The sequence below is a fragment of the Euwallacea similis genome, chromosome 4, assembly GCF_039881205.1.
Source record: "Euwallacea similis isolate ESF13 chromosome 4, ESF131.1, whole genome shotgun sequence".
Lineage (NCBI taxonomy): Eukaryota > Metazoa > Arthropoda > Insecta > Coleoptera > Curculionidae > Euwallacea > Euwallacea similis.
In genome coordinates, this window is record NC_089612.1 from 1,654,442 (window position 1) to 1,671,643 (window position 17,202).

Genomic DNA, 17,202 nt, shown 5'->3' on the forward strand with positions numbered 1-17,202 from the left:
ATTAAGCCTTTATCTCGCATACCGTAAATGAAAACTTGCTCAAGTTGACGATAAAGTGCATTAGAAGTTCTCGGCTATGGCTCGACCTTATTATCATAGAAGAAGAGCTGCTCCATTAGATTCCGTCAGAAACGGATCCGCATTTAATGATATTCTAGAAAACCTTTTACAACTTTGCTAAAAGCCTTCGCAGCTTAAAGAACTTGGTCCTAATGTAGCGGGAAATCTTGTTAAGACGAAAGTCATGCCACGATTTTCGGTGTGAAAGGCTATGAATTTATTAGCTTTGGATGTCTGATATTTCTCGTTATGAAGTAATGAAAAAGTTCCATGGTTTGACGCCAAACAGGAGCATAAATTCGAACGTTAAAAATAATTCTGCATGGGAAATGTATCTCGGTTCGTCTCCATATATAACATTTTCAATTTCCTGCTGTCGCCCTGCAAAAAGAGAGCCCTCCGTGCCACAGTGAAGATACTGGTGCATGAATACCTGGGAATGATTGCCATGATTCCTGCTGCCTTTCTATAGACGAGTGCTAAAGGAATAGGCACCTTGAAACGTCCAGAAATCGCCATTACGCTGCACGCCTCTGTTTTATGTGTCACAACAAACACCGTTAAGGTGAGATTGCAGAGGCGTACCTACGCCTCTGATGCAACTCATTAGCGTAACCTGAAATCGCCCAAAGTTTAAAATTTTCAATTACATTATTTTGCATTAGCTCAATTTTTTATGGTGCATCCTAGTAGATTATCAGCTGTTTTCGATTATTTTAACCGTGCCGACAACCCCCCTAATTAAATCGCATTAATCACAGTTCGTTAGATTTGTTCTGTTTAATCTGAAATAAATAAAATGGTAGATGCCGAACAGAAATTGCTTGAAATGATAAAACTGTAAATAACCAAACTAAAAGAATTAATTAAATTGCAAAACCTAGTCCTGGCCCATCTAATTGTTAAATAGTTTACTGGAATTCGACGATTGGTGATGGAAATGCTGATGCCTCTCATTTATAGGAGCTTTATTTCGTATGGGCTTAGATGGGAAAAGTCATTGAATCTCGTAAAAATATCTTCAGTATCAGTGCAGTATGCAGATATATAGCTGTAAATTACACTAAGTCAGGTTTCAGAAGCGTTCCACAAGTAAGAAATAGTCATGTTTTCATTATTAATGATCCTTGGAAAAACTCGCAAATGAGATATTGGGGAAAATTCCAAACTATAATGGAAAATGTTCAGCGAAAATTGAATCCTGTGTGGTGTATGGAAATTGCGCAAATATCCAGTAAAGCTGGAGAAACTCGCATCTGAGTGACGTCAACTTGAAATACTTTTCTCAGATTCCATAATGTTCAAAATTCACAAATCGAGTTCGACGTTTGGATAAATGGACAACTGAATGACGTCACATTAATAAACCCCATTAGAGGTTGAGAAAAATCCACAGCTGGAAAACGTTCTAATTTTTCACTTTAGAAAAATAACAAAAATTGTATTTGTAATCGGCCAGTTTGCCCTGAGTTTGATTAAAAAAAATTAAAGAAAAGTCTTAAATCTTTCAGGTAAATTTGAAAATAGTTGAAAGCCGCCAGTAAAAAAAAATGGAACAGAAGGTATTGAACCGTAGATGGTGCCTGTAAAAACTGTATTTTCTTATGAAAGAAACCACGGTACAGTTGGTTTTAGAAGTAAGATAAACCCAGGAGAAGAGTGCCTGTGAACACTGTGATCTCCCGGTGAAGAGCTTATAACTCGCCGACCAAGATGACATAACAAAAGAGATCCAAGCACCATAAGATTCAGTGTAAACGAGTTTTGACTTGGCCAAGACAATTGCGATAGACAACCTGCTAATCGGAGGTGAAGGTGAATTCAATTGAATCGCAAAGTCGATAGCTTAAGTACATCAAAGCATAGACGATATTATACGAGACATGGTTAAAAAATCAGGAGAGTGGAAAATATGATGTGAAAGATATTGCCGTCAGACAGGCTACAAACTTAGGTACAAGCTTAAATGTGGTCTGTTCCATAAAGAAAGGGAAGCCCCTAATTTTTGACGGATACGAAAAAAGCAGCAGCCCTTATAATTTCCTTCAAGGAGGTGCTTTGAATACTTTTCAGAGCCTCTTACATACGGTTCTGGTTACGGTTGCCCAATGGCGAACTCGAACACCGGCATTAAGACGGCAATATGGCCGACCAAAGGTATCTACGTCTATTTAATATGTCAAACGTCATAATGAAACAAGCACAATTAAGAAGGTCCGCCATACTGCCCCACGCAGTGCTCACTGGTGCGGATACCTGAATTCGCCATCTGTCAATCGTAATCGGAGTCGCAAGCGACAGGACTTTTGCCGAGAAAAAGCAGACACATTTCGAAGACCCTAAACTTTTATCTAAAGAGACTGTGAAGTTATTATAGGTATGTTAAACACTGTATTATCTACAGGGTGGTGCACCAGGAGCGCTTCGGAAGATTACTCCCTTATTAAAGATTTTGATCCAAAATTGTTTTTAGAGGTGTATGTAACGCCTTATAAGGTACATTTTAAAAATACTCTTATTTATACAGAGTATGCAAAAAAGATACACTTCAAACATATGTTTTTTTTTAATGGAACATCCTATATTTTATTACATATTTGGAATTAGAAAAAAAGTAGAAGTTTGTATAACAAACATTACGTCTAAAACAATCACTTTTCGAGAAATTTTAGGAAATATAAAAATGCAAGGACCAAAGAAACGTTTTTTTTTAAAAGTGAAATGAGTTACTTCACTAATATTTTTTTACTATCACTTCTTAAGAACAAACTCTTCTTCAAACTAGGATGAATTTTTTACTAAATTGATATACAGGGTGAGCAAAAAGGGTGGTTAAATTCTACTCACTTATAATTTAGTATAACTTTCTTATTTCAAATGTACCGTATGCATTTTTATATATTAATTCGAATCACTATGTTTGAAGTGTATTTTTGTTGCATGTATAAATGAGAATATTTTTGAAATGTACCTTGTAAGGTTCTACATACATCTCTAAAACAATTTTCGACCAGAATCATTAATAAAGACGTAATCCTCCGAGGCGCTCCTGGTACCCCACCCTGTAAAATGTAGAAAACATGCATTCTAACATAGTAAAAATTAGAGCGTACAGAATAAGGTTACTTACAAGATGTAAAAGCTGTGATACGCCAATGGACTAATGTATACTAAAGGTTGTAAAAGTTGTCTGTAATTTGAAGAAATTTACGTTAAATTATGTTAAAAGTAATGGCTTAGTTACTGGACGTAATTACCAGGAACCAAGAAAAGAATAAGCTGGTTCGAAATATTACCACATCCAGAACATTGTGATAACTCAATGGAGTACTACAATAGATGCTACTTATTCCTAGATCTATCTGTGTTAAATAAACACCAAAAATTCTTATTTTCTCCTGCTTCCTGTTCTAGTTCGTAATGAAGTGTAGCTATTTCAGAAACCCAATTTAAGTCCATAAAGCCTCGAAAATTAATAGCTCGCCAGAGCAGAAGAGTCCTTTCTTCAGGTTTTAACGATCAAGTCTTTCCTAAAATGCAAAACAATTATAGCTATTCAATATAATTTGGTTCTATATTTAGACAAAGGCGAGTAATAGCTTGACTGAAAATAATTGCTTTTGTCTTAAACTGTGCTTAAAAGAACGGCGACGTCAGCAGCCATTTCTCATTAAAGTAGACAAGGAAGAGATGTTTTGTTCACCGTTAACAGATCAGTGTTAAATGAAAATTCTTCTGCAGGAGGAGATTTAGTTGGGTGCAAGTTAAGTGAATCGACAACAAAATTTACAAAAAAATTACTTAAATGAATAAATTCAAATTTAAAACGTGTAGCCAAAAGAAGTCTTCAGAAGTGCTTTCGCGCCGAGAGCAATTGAGAAATGAAGTATTTCTTAAGATAAATAGCTTTTTAATGGCAATGTGATGGGCGTAAAACAGTTTTGGAGAAGGAAGTTTTCTCGCTCAACTTCTTTGCAACTGTTTATCATACTTCTGAGCAGCTTTTGGAGTTTATTAAATTATAATTTGTCCTCAACCCTAGAAGCATCTTAGCATTGTAATATGACCAGCAAGAATCTTCTAATTGCTTTGCTAGCGATGATTGTTAAGCCGATTTTAAGCTTTTCTTCCAGATTTGATATAGCTACCAATTTCTTATTTTCAAAGGAAAACCGATCCTTGTTACCAAACATTTTACTCAAATTTTGAAATCAAAGTCGACGAATCTCTCGCTCACTTCGGTTTCTGGTTTTCCCCGCTTTGAAAGGTTTGGAAAGCCCCATTATTTTTCCAGCTCAACGACCGAATAAAATAATGCAGGATGCATTAGCTAATTCCTTCGAAACCAGACGCGTCGAATCGAACAGTTCTGTTCTGTTCAATAAGATTCTTAAATCTCAATTTGGTCACTTTAATCCCCTGCCTTTTGCTTGCATGGGGAGCGCAACCGTCTGTTACTCTGATTGATGGGAGTTTTTACTTAGGAAGACATGCCAAAGACAGGGGGTAAGGGAAGGATGGGTTTAGCGTCTTTGAGGCAACTTTTAAGACTCTGTACGCAGCACTTATTATAAAATATAATCCAATTGACGTATGTTTTTGGGGAAAATTCGTTTGTATCTGGATGATTGCCAACTCATCTATTTATAGAGTGTTTCTTCACGTAATAACTTAACCAGAAAATTCGAGTTTGTCCTAGATTTGCCCTTTTGGAGCTATAAATTCTTCTCTTTCAAGCTTCAAACACCCCTTTATATAGGTGTTCGACTTTTGCCAAGTGCAGTGATTTACCTGGATGTTGGAGCCAAGATTTTTCGACCCGGAGCCATAACTCCCTCTTTATTACAACTTGGGGGTAGATGCCAAATCGAGTGTTCTACTCGAACACAGCCGAAATTTTGCTACAAATTCTTAATTTAGATTTGTATACTGCGGTTTATGAGCGTTGGCATGCTTAGCAAATATGCATGAGTGAAAATTTACGCCCCAAAATCCTATTAGTGCTCAGTGCTTAATTAAAAGCACCAGAGACAGGGGGAAATTATTACCATATATCGTTGTTTATGATTTCCACTTGGGCCGCAAAAACTTAATTTCCTTGTTTAAGCAATAAGAGTGAATTTGGGTCAAAATTTCAGCACAATGTTGCATTACGGTTTGCGTTAATTAAAGAACATATATGACTGCGAATTGTGAATAACACAAAAGATGGTATCTGCTTAATTAACATGAAAACGTAAAGCATATTGCTGGATTCTACACAATGCGGCGGAAAAAATTAAAGCCAAAAATATTGCAGGATATTTTATCAGAGTTATTAAGAAATTAGTGAAAGTTGGCGCGGCTAAAGACACCTACCTGGATAAATGGAAATCTCCTGTTTTCTCCATGGGAAAATGTACTTAATAATTTCAACGTGAGGCACTTAGACTTTGCTTTTAAAACCTGAGAAATATTTTTGAATAATTCATTGACCTTAGAGGTTTTAGCAAAAGGTACATCTCCCACGCGTTGAACTTTCGTCATGGGAAAGAACAACGGCACGCTGGATATCGTCACCCGGATGGAGACAAGCTAAGGATATCTTGACCGACCCGGACACGTCCAAGGCATTATGGCTACATAAGAAGAGTCTATAATGCATCGGGGTTCTAGTGGGAGTCCTTAAAGGCCATTGCAGGCTAAAGAGACATGTGGATCTCCTCAGAGACAAACATATAATCAATCTGCAAACATTACGGTTCGGAGAAGGAATCCTCCATACCACTTCCGTGGAGCGTGCTATAGGGGGGCGCGTCTGAGCGGGGTTCACGCATTCATAAATTACTGGCACCAGTTCACTGGTGCCACGCCTATAAATACGTATATTTGTCAACAAAAAATCAGCTGGCGCCAGTAATTGCTACTGGATACCTTAGCGAATCCTCTGGATGCGTACTTCTCCGAATCCTTTTGGATTTGAGGGTAAGTTTTAGACGTATTTAGCATTCAATTTCGTCTTCCGCAAACGTTCTGGGGTGTCTGCATACCGAACCACGTCGCTATAACTTGCGACCATTAAAAGAAATATAATATTGGCCATGATTAATTCCCCGTTTGGGTGGCCACGGAATTCTGTCATTTTTCACGTGTCACTAAATAAGCCCATAGGCGCACGAAGACGTAAGGGCAACAACAACCCTCCATGCTAAACGAATATAAATGACACTATCCGATGGCAAATCTGGCTAATCTCGACCCTCTTTGCCGTGATTATTTCGCGATTATCGTTCTTGTGCGCCGATATTTCAATCTGCCACTGGCGGAGAATTATGATTTCATCAGCAAATTTTTTAGTACAGAGAAATATTCTTTCAGGGTCGAATTTGACACCGATCTCCCGGTTTTTTCGCTTTTAAAGATGATTTATTCAATTGAGCCTTCTCTTCCAGGAATAACTTCACAATTCCAGTAGGATGGTGCCGACGATTCCGCTGTCTCTCCTCTTGACAGTGGCTTTGGCCCAAAAGAAACTAGAAAACGAGCAGCTTAATCCAGGTAAGTCCGACTAAAACGAAAATACCCAGACTAAAAAGTCTCAAAGAAACGGGAGAAGCGAGCAATAAAATGCCTCCCCTGTTAATAAATCATTGAAAATAAAAACGTTACGACATTTAAATATATTTGTTTTCCCTTAAATTGTCCTTCCTTTCGGGGGATCTTCCACGAACCCAAGAGCGGAGAGAACGGATGCGACATAGCGCTCCTAACATTTTTACAACGCTATAAATCTTTCCCGGTAAATTTTGTTACTTTGTACATCAAAAGTTACACAAAATATCTAAAAATTGCACTTGCAGCCTCCCCAAAATGGTGCAACACCCCAAAATCTCCATCTATAATTTAGTATCACACAACAGGGGGAGGGGTGAAATTTTGACATGGAAATGAGATCTGCAACACCCACGTGACCTGCCTGCTTTAGCAGTGGCGAGACAACACATCCCCATTAGTTTAACATTGCTGGCTTCATATACGACTCCAGAGACTTTGGAGTGCTTAATGGAGACCCCGAAATGATACATGATGATAAAATTTGCTTTGCACCATACATATTTCTCCATTAGGGTTTTATTACAAGGTGAGCGTTACGGGGGTGAAACATAGTCTCGGGATTCACTTTTGTTTATACATATCTGAGTGTGTTAATGTGGTGTTAGAACAAAACCAATTTAGTTTATTCGTCCACGAAGAGGTGGGAATAAATGCTCTTAATGCAAAGGTTTCCTTACCAAGATTTTTCGCTATAAGATATTTCTCTTTAATATAAGGCTCTTTGAAGGTTGGGATTTTACATGAATTTCATTTCCAGACTCGAATACCTCGGTAGATTTAATAATCCTTGATGTGTTAGAAATAAAGGAATATTTTGCAAACCTTTGAAATTCATTTTAAAGTCAGAAACACCTATCTTAATCACGATTTGAAAGATTTTGCATGAAAAACACCTCAGTGGGTTTACGATTTTTAAGCTTCGAAATATCCAGAGAAATTACTGAAACTCTCCAAATCTAAGAAATTCCAGCAGCGAAACACTGTTGAGTATTTTTAGCCATAGAAATCATTTTAGCGACTTAAATTCTCCTGGCTGTGAGATGAGATTCATCCAAATTAGCTTTTTCAGGAATCATTCAATTGACCTCATTAGAACAAGTCCAGATTCTGTAAGGATTTTTATTTTTATTAAACCCGAACAGACCTAAAGGGCCATTTTCGTTGAATTTTCAGGAGGATTTTTAGGATTTGAATACAGCCAAAGTTTAGTAAGAAAAATGTATAAGTCTTCCAAGCTTTCCGGGAATTACTTGTTCCAGGATTTTTGGCGAAAACGAACAGACAGTAAGAGGCTTTTCTATGAATAATACCATAAACAGAATTTCAATGAGAATATTTAGGATTTTGATACAGATAGACTTAAGTAAGAAAATTATTATTCTAAGATATTTGATAAAGCTAAACGGTCTGGAACATACTTTTCCAGAAATACCTATTCGATGAAATTTCCAGGCCTTTTACTACTTGAACTCTAAAGGATTTTTCTATGTATATTCTATGCATATTTCAAGAATAGTTGTGACTGATTTTGATAGTACTTACATATTGATGATTTTTTAAAAGAAGCAAATTCGCGTGTTTTTACTTAACGAGCTTTTTCAGAAACTTTAAGCGATTTTCAGAAGAATTTTCTAGCCATATTTCTTATCACAAGTTTTCCGAAAAAAGTCGGGCTTGCATTTTAATGATGTCATTTAAGTACTTTTAGTAAATTGAAATAGGCCCTGGGAGAAGCTTTTTCTTGTTTCAATTCAAGTTTTTCTGGGAATAATAAATACTACTCGATCGTTCTAACTGATTTAAGCAGAAATGTCGCATTTGTCGGTTTTGTCGAAAAAGTGTCCTATAAAAATTTTTTTTATTTAATAAAAATATGGGAGGCGAAAATAAGGTAAAACTCGTAATCAAATTTGTTCAATTTTGAAATAATCATAACTGGACCGAAAAACTTAAAACAAGACGTTTTTATCTCAATGCGGATGTTTTCTTTTTGAGGCGAAAATGTGGAAATTGTTTGATAAGAAAATCAGGATCAAACTTCTTCCAATTAAATGAGCTAAAATCATTAATCAAAAGTGTAAACAAATAAGTTGATAATGTAGAAACCCCACTCTTTTTAATAGATTTTAAAGAGTAACTTTTTTTACCGACAAAAAAATGGACAACTTTTCTACGAATTTCAAATAGGAAAAACAAGCTAAAAAACCGCTAATTAAATGTGTAAAGTATTCAAATATAACTCCCTTGAAAAAATAGGAACTCCGCTGTTTTTTTTATAGAACTCAAAAAGAAAGTTTCCTTTATCGATTCCAAAATGTGGAAGTTTTTTGACTTAAAAAAAACACAGTCGCAGCTCTATCAATTTCAAGGGAGTAAAAACGAGCTAAAAACTGATAATTAAACGTTTAAAGTATTCAAATATAAGTCCCTTCAAAAAATAGGAACGCCACTATTTTTTTATAGAACTCAAAGAAGAAGTTCCCTTTAGAACGAAAATTTTTGATAGAACAAAAACAGAGTTGTACCATTTCCAATTTCAAGTGAATAAAAATGAGCTAAAAAACATTAATCAAACATTTTAAGTATTCATATTATTCATAACGTTTCTGAAAAACTTGAGACGGCACTGATTCAAATCTCATTGATGCAAAAAGGTCGTATCACTCGCAGTTTCAAAAGCGCCAAATCGTCAATGTAAAAGTGCATTTTCAATTTTTAAGTGCCTTGGATGACTAGATCGATCATTCTTCCGAAATTTCCAAAGAGAGTTGCTCTTAAAAACGTCAAAATCGAGAAAAAGTACTTCAATTTTGAGACCCTCTTGATAAATCAGAAAATCGCAATATGTCGCTTAGATTCTTGAAATTGCTGAGGGGCCAAAAACGGATTTTTTGTGGCCTTGTCAGCGTGTAGGTACGTGCGTGGAAGATACGACCATCATAAACTCTCGATTAAAACTCACAAAAATCCTGCAGTCCACTGAAATATAGCGTGCTGTAACTTTATTTCACCGTGTGATGTAACGTGATGCAATTAAAGAATTTATTGGGATGTAGAGGGTCAATATTTCATATGCAGATATTGCTTGTTTGGATTTGCGGTCCGTTTTAAAACCGACGGCTTTGTTTTACCCATGGAACGTTTCTGCATCAGATATACTCTCTGATTAATTGCTCTCCTGCAAAAATTGTCGGTTTATTCTGGTGTGGTTGTAACGTATTAATACCATGATAACATTCGCTAAGAATAGATTTGGTTTTTAACGTAGAAAATGGAAGTTTAGATTAAGAATGATTGTCTCTGATTGGCTCCTCGAAAATCAAAATAAAGGCCATCGAACTGCAAAGTAATGGCAGTAATGTTCTTTATGTCGAAACCCATTCTCTTTAATTCTTGCCAACTCATTATCGACTTTCCTTTTTGCGTGGTTCGGGAATTTCCCAATCGTACAAGACAAAGTTTCCATTTTCTTTTCGCGGAAACTCCGATTTTCTTTTTCCCATTTAGAAGTCAATAAAGTTTCGTACAGCTATTTTTATTCCCGTAAATAAGTTTCCCAAACTCTTTTTTGTCAGACCGCTTGACCAAATCGACGTAGTATCATTGTTAAGTGCAGTCCCCTCAAAGTGTCAACTGCGAAGGGTATTTTTATAGGTTCTTAGGGCATACCTGTCTAGAAGGACTTTTTAATCTGCAGCATTCAGTTAAAAACTTCCTAAAACCGACAATTTATGCTAAAAGTTTTCTGACTTGGGAAAATACTAATTAAACTCCACTAGGGTTTTATGTCTACCTTCACTTTCGAGCTCCTCTTGTAAGGCAAGGGTGATGGTAATTGTTGTTTCATTAAAATTCTTAAGTTTGTTGTAAATTTTTCGTGGCACGGGAGTGATAAAATTAACAGACTTGGAAGACTAATTATGCTAATTTGTTCGGGAATTTACCCGTACACTTTACTAAAATGTATTGAATGCTTGCAATACCCAGACATTGGTAAATTAATTGAATTGACCACATGCGTGTTAACAGAATAGCAGGGATATTAGGACTGAAATATCTTTCATCTCATCGAATGCATTCCACATCGATTATCTATTTAATATAAATGAATGGCTCAGCAGATATTTCATTACATTCCCAAAGGAATCTTTACAGACCAATCATTAAGGTCACTTTGGTTTAGCCTAGGTGAGATTAATCCAACTGGAATAATTTGTTGGAAGTTTGATTTTGCTTTCGGTTTCGAGCTTTAAAACCCTTCAAATAGTAAAAGCCATTGTCGGATGGTCCGGTTCGAAAAACGAAAACGTTGCATCAGTTCCGGGGAGAAGTACCAAGATGTTGATGGGGTGCGTCCTTCTGGCTTCACGTGGCCGAATGTCTGTGTGATTCTTCTCGTAAGACCAAAAAGAGGTGATACCGGCTAAAAAGACCAAAGATGTTGTGTTTGGCACACGCTACGTGAATCCGACAACTTAGAAACTGGCCGCCAAGATAATTCTGGGCTGGATCATCACGTTCGGACCACATTGGTTTCAGAGACACTGTTTCACACAAAAATAACCAACAACTTTTCTAACTATAACTAAGGATTATTAGTAAAAAACAATAATTTACATGTAACAGCAATACTGATTAAAAAAGAAATATTGAGACAAGGAGAGCAACGAGCCACTTTCCAGACGAGTGGTGCTCGCTAAGTACCTTAAGAAGGGTGTCTGTTCCCATTCGCATACTTAACTTACACATCTTAAATTTATGCATAAACAAACATACAGGGTTCTTCTTTAGGAGCTGACACAATCCTTGTATGGAAAATTACAACTTTAACGTATATTGGAAGTGTATTTTTGTTTTGTGGAAAAAACCTGACATTGTATAAATATTTTCAACCTGATATGAATTCTGGTTAAATCGGAAACTGTCCCTTATTGCATTTTTTAAATAAAACATGACAATTTTTTTTTAACGAAAATAAGTTCTTTTATCGAAAATAAACATGTTTTATAATACAACATAGTACCGATTATTAACTGTTTTTGGATTATTTTAATTTTTACGACTTTTTCGACACTTGTAGAGATTTGTTAAAACACAATTATATACAAAACTATTTGACATAAATCGATGAAGTAAATTTTAAATTACTGGAAAATTAACAAACTTTTGTAAATAATTAAGGAATTAAGAAAAATATTTGAATAAGTTAAAAAAAAATTATTAAAATTTACAATTTTTAAACTCAAAAATGTTACTTTTTTCAAATGCTAACTACTTTATACTGCGTAGGTAAAGATATACAAGTGCACCTTTACACGATCAAGTTGCTTTGTTCGTTTTGTTTGTTTTTAGTTTTAATCAAAAATTTATTGCTGTGGATTAAAAAAACAAAACAAACAATCAAAATAAGCATTAAGCAATTTGATCGCGTAAAGGTGCACTGACATATCTTTACCTACGCAGTATAAAGTAGTTTAATTTTTTTTCCTACTTACTCAAAAAGTATTAATTTTTGATACTTATGACGTATATTTTATTTGTTCATTTTTTTCTACCAATCTAATGGTGTAAAAATAATTGTAAGGTGTTATTAAAAACTTTTTGACTTTTTTGAATTTAAAAATTCTAAATTTCACTAATTTTTTTCAAAAACTTTTTCAAATATTTTTTCCAATTCTTTAATTGTTTATAAAAATTTGTTTCACCAATTTATGTCAAATAATTTTGTTAATAATTGAGTTTCAGTAAAGTTCTACAAGTGCCAAAAAATTCGAAAATATCAAAATAAATAAAAAAACAGTTGAGAATTGATACTATGTTGTATTATGAACTATGTTTATTTCCGACAAAAACCTCGTTTTCACTAAAAAAAACTGCCATATTCCATTTAAAAAAATGAAATATGGGCCAGTTTCCGGTTTAACCGGAAGTCATATCGGATTGAAAATATTTTTACAATGTCAGGTTTTTCCCACAAAACAAAAATCCACACTTCAAAAATATATTCAACTCATAATATTCCATATATGAATTGTGTTAGTTCTCAAAGGTGAACCCTGTATGGAAAAAATAACACTCTATGTGAGATGGCGTTCTTGCTACGCTCGTGGGTCTCATATGTTGATCTACACAGGTCTTAACAAAACAGTTATAAAAGTAGTAAAGCATTCATTACAGTATTATAATACATTTTAGTTGAACGTTTTGCCTCAATGCAATTCATGTAAATTGAGTCTCAAAAGAAATAATTTTTTAACGATGACAATCATTTTGCTCACAATTGGACTTAAAAGTCAGATTGCCTGCCTTACTTGTTATATTTGATACTCAATTAGGTGCTCTCGTGTCCGACAATCTTTTTCACAATTTTAGATAGCATCGATGAAAGAGAACTTATCGATCACAAGTCTTTGTTTCCATTGGATTTATTTGTTTTGCATATTTGAGGAAAAAGGACAACAAAGCTGAATTAGAATATTTTATATGTTATCGAGTCCAGCAGAACAACTTTTAATTGAACTGATTATGTCCATCGCTTTATTACATTATCATACAATGATATGATCATTAGTGATTTTTCAATTAAATTTATTTACAAGCCTAAAACGAAAAGTCCATTATGCCATTGTTTTAGTTTTAATTGCATTTAGTTTTTGGTACTCAGACAATTTATCGTCATTTGAACTGTTTCTAAATTTATGTTTTAAACATTTTTTTCGCTTCTTATGGCAAATGTGGTCAAATTTCGCAACTGTTTGTAGTAACCAAAATGAATCTGGATTTTTTAATTTTTAAGATCTTTTTAGAACTTTCTCGGGAAAATCTTGAAGCATGTTAATTACATCCGCATTCCATGGTGAGTACCTATAATTTCGTTTCGTGTCAATCAGTCAGAGAGATCAGTTTTTAAGGGCAAAAAATGATCAAAAATCCTTTAAATACTTTCATTTATATCCTGAAATTTCTGACATATATTATTGATATTATTGATGCCCTTCCAAATTAAGTTGTTCCAATTCTATACCTGTCAAAGCCCTAAAGGTGAAGTTATGGGTGGTTGAACTTCACCCCTCCCAACGTTTATTTTTATCTACCGGCTGATTCAAGAAGGTGGCTCGCCCTTATAACTTTTTTGTTTTTAATCTTAGAAAGTTGAAATTTGGAGGGAAGTTATATGATAGTAGAGACGATTAATTGACATTAATGAAGTTTATCTAGCACTTCCGGTTTAACCAGAAATAACCTCAATTTTTAAATGTAATGCCCTATAAATGCTTTCTTTTTTGGAATCTAGAGTTCATTTTTAGTCTAAAAATATGTAATTTAAAAAAAAAACATTTTTTTTGTGTTTTTTTTATGTCGAGCTACGCCACTGTGGTATACGTATTAGGCACAATTTTAGATCAAAATTATGGGGGAAAATACTAATTTATCATTTTATTGAGTGATTTTTCTTTTATAAGCAATTTAAATACCGAAAAACACTTTTTCCTTTTTATTACTTATTTTTAAAAATTCTAATAATGGAAACCGTTCAGAAATTTAAAGAGCCTGTACAACTGTATCTTTCACCCTGTCTATTTTTATAAAAATTAAATCAGTCTACTACAGGAGTACGAGCTACATGAGTTGATCGAAGTTCTTACTGGCTGTGAAATAAATTGCTTTAACGAAAAAACATTCATCACCAACAGCAATCTTGCAAACCTCTTTGGTGATATTTAGAAAGTTGTTCTAAAAGTTACCAACACATACCATGCGGTCAAAATCATAGCAGATAACAGTGAAAAAATCTTCATCATGGCTTAGAAGGTTATTTAAGTTCGAATCGCGCTGGGCTATACATATACGCGTCCAAACAGAAAATATTCGTTGTTAATTTCCATTTTTATTCAAATATGCTTAATAAATCGACATACTCTGAAAAAGCTGTGTGGTAATTGAAATTGGACTTTATATAAACCAACTCCACCACCACGTCTATTTATATCTGAGATCGTATTCTTGAAATCTCAATTCGATTTCAAGCTACAAACAAAACAAAGCTCTTTGCAAAGACCTCAAAGTTTCTTTACCGAATTCCTATTTAAAGAGAGAATTAATCTCGATAAAAAGACAATCGAAATCTAATCAAGATTTCAACAATCCGGCTTCTGATGTGATAAAGTTATAATTATCTATTTGCACTACTAAACATGCATCGACCCAGTCTTCAGTTACGCCTGCTACATCAAATTGCTTGAAAGAGATCTAAAAATATTCCAAGCTTAATTAGAGGGAACTCTGCATTGATATGAGAAATAAAAAGTTACATACTTTGAATATTCATCACCCTGTATCACCTTGAAGAACTGTTTTAATGATAAATCAATATTGTTAACGGTTACTTAGGCAAAAATGTTTAAAATTCCTATGGAATGTAAAGTACGCAGTGTGTCAATTTTAAAACTTTGGATTGCCTATAACTCTGAAGATTTAATGTTTTTTAGAACTTTCAAAAACCGTTTCGGCAGAATAGAGGGAGAATCGGTTTAATAGTGGTTGGAAGTTTCTGCGTTTTGCTATCCCAGCTCTCGAATTGTAAATTGCAACACCTGTCATGTGATACTTCATTTTAAATGTCTTTGTAAACTGCGTATAAAAAACTAGTTTTAATTAAAAAATTCAATGTTTGAGAAGTTACAGCATTTTTAATTAAACAAACAATCATATTAAAAAAAAACACAAAAACAGTTCAAAATGTTCACTGTTTTTTTTTCTAAACAAAAAACAGTCAGAATTCAACTTCTCTCACTTTTTCAAATGTTTCAGGAGTAATGGATTGACATGCATTGGTAATTCGAAGCTGCAAAAGTTGCAAATTGGCGGGCTTGGTTTTGTAAACGACTTACTTGATGTAGCCTTAAAAAAATCGAGGGGTATTAAATCCGGTGGTCGCGGTGGCTACTCTATTTCTCCTCTGCAACAAATCCATCTTCCTGGATAATGAATCGTGTTTGTAGGGCGTAATGTAATGGGTGGAGCACCATCCAATCGAAAATGTAAAAGATTTTCATCTAACTGTAAGTTGTTATTTAGAGTTGGGGCACCTACCCCTATTACGGGAACACGTAGAAACTTTCAACTCCTATTAAACTGGTTCCCCCTCCATTCTGCCGAAACGGTTTTTTAATGTTATAAAAAAATTTCAATCTTCGGAGTTACAAGTAATCCAAAGTTTTGAAATTGACACACTGTGTAATTCTAACAAATACAATTATTCTTTCAATAAAAAAAACAGCTACGGCATTCGACAACAATAACAATATCCGAATGTTATTTGCTTTTTGTACCGCCCGTTCGCTTCCACCAACGGTTTCAGCAGTTGCTGCTAAGGTCTGGGGCTAAGGGTCTGTTTGAGACTATATTGGATTTTCCGACATTTTCATTTACTTATCGGTTCAAATTTGATTGCATTTGATCGAGTTCTGAATCAGTCAGATTCTTGGAGGTGGAATTATCAGATGAAATATCGGACTTGAAGCATATCACCATTTATTTTCCAGTAGGATCTAATTAAGTGTTCGTATAAGGTCTTTCGGGCAACCCTATCGTCCGGGGTGGGACGGGTGCTATGGAAATACTAATTAATTTATTAACTTTAGCAATCATACTGAATTTGGTTAAATGCGACATAAGACTGCAAATGGGATGAATAAGTTTTCTATATTCTGTTCACCAATTTGTATTTTTCGTAGCTCATTTAATGAAGTAATGGAGCCTTACTTGAAATTACTTAACAATGCCAGACAAAGTGGTCCCATGTTTTCGAGTCGAAAGTCTCTGATTTTTTAATTAACTATGATTTAAGTTCTTTAAATTCCGAAGCTATGGAGATTTGCAGATTGCAAAATTCTCATTTTGAAAGCAGTAATTTACATTGCTTACATGCGCATTAATTGAACTAATTAAGAAACTTTCTTTATTTAATCTCTTCCAGCTTACTTTTCCCAAGAATTAGTACATGTACTCTCCCACTTTCTATTTTTTTTTATAAAAGTATAAAATATTTCACAGTAAATTAGCCAATCGTTTAGGTATGACGAACGGCAGTTTATTAGAAGGGAAGAATCCTTATGCAGGATTTCCCTATTTCATGCTCGGCTGGTCCAGAATGTCATTCGGTTAAAATAAAGGACTATAGCCCTCCCCCACCTCGAGAAATGTGCTCATAAATTTATGGGCTCATTATTTTTGCCAGTTTACCGAACTAGAACTATTAGGGAGTTTCAAAGGCACAAAGAGGTACGTTAAGGTGGCTCACGACTTGAACACAGCACGATGTGGCAACGTATTTAAATACATTTTCCGGGAAATTAGTTTCTCTGGATGGGAACAAAGGAGTTTAAATTTTGGTAATTTTATATTTCACCCCTCTGGAATTACATTCATTTGAAGGGTCAAATTCATCAAAATTAAATTGAGGGTGATCAGAAGTCAAGTTCACTTGAGGCTAAGAGATATGAAGATTGATACTGCCAAAAGCCTACCTGCTTTTTATAATCCCGT

The 17,202-nt window shown here is 34.6% G+C and overlaps 1 protein-coding gene across 1 annotated transcript in view; it reads left to right on the forward strand.

The window, feature by feature from the left end:
• The window catches only part of Sema2a (Semaphorin 2a), a 310,532-nt gene that overhangs the window by 60,728 nt on the left and 232,602 nt on the right, over nucleotides 1-17,202 (forward strand). Inside the window, exon 2 of the mRNA XM_066389791.1 lies at nucleotides 6,492-6,597. Coding sequence (XP_066245888.1) covers nucleotides 6,516-6,597 — 82 coding nt within the window. The 5' untranslated portion in view covers nucleotides 6,492-6,515. The remainder of the gene's footprint in view (nucleotides 1-6,491; nucleotides 6,598-17,202) is intronic.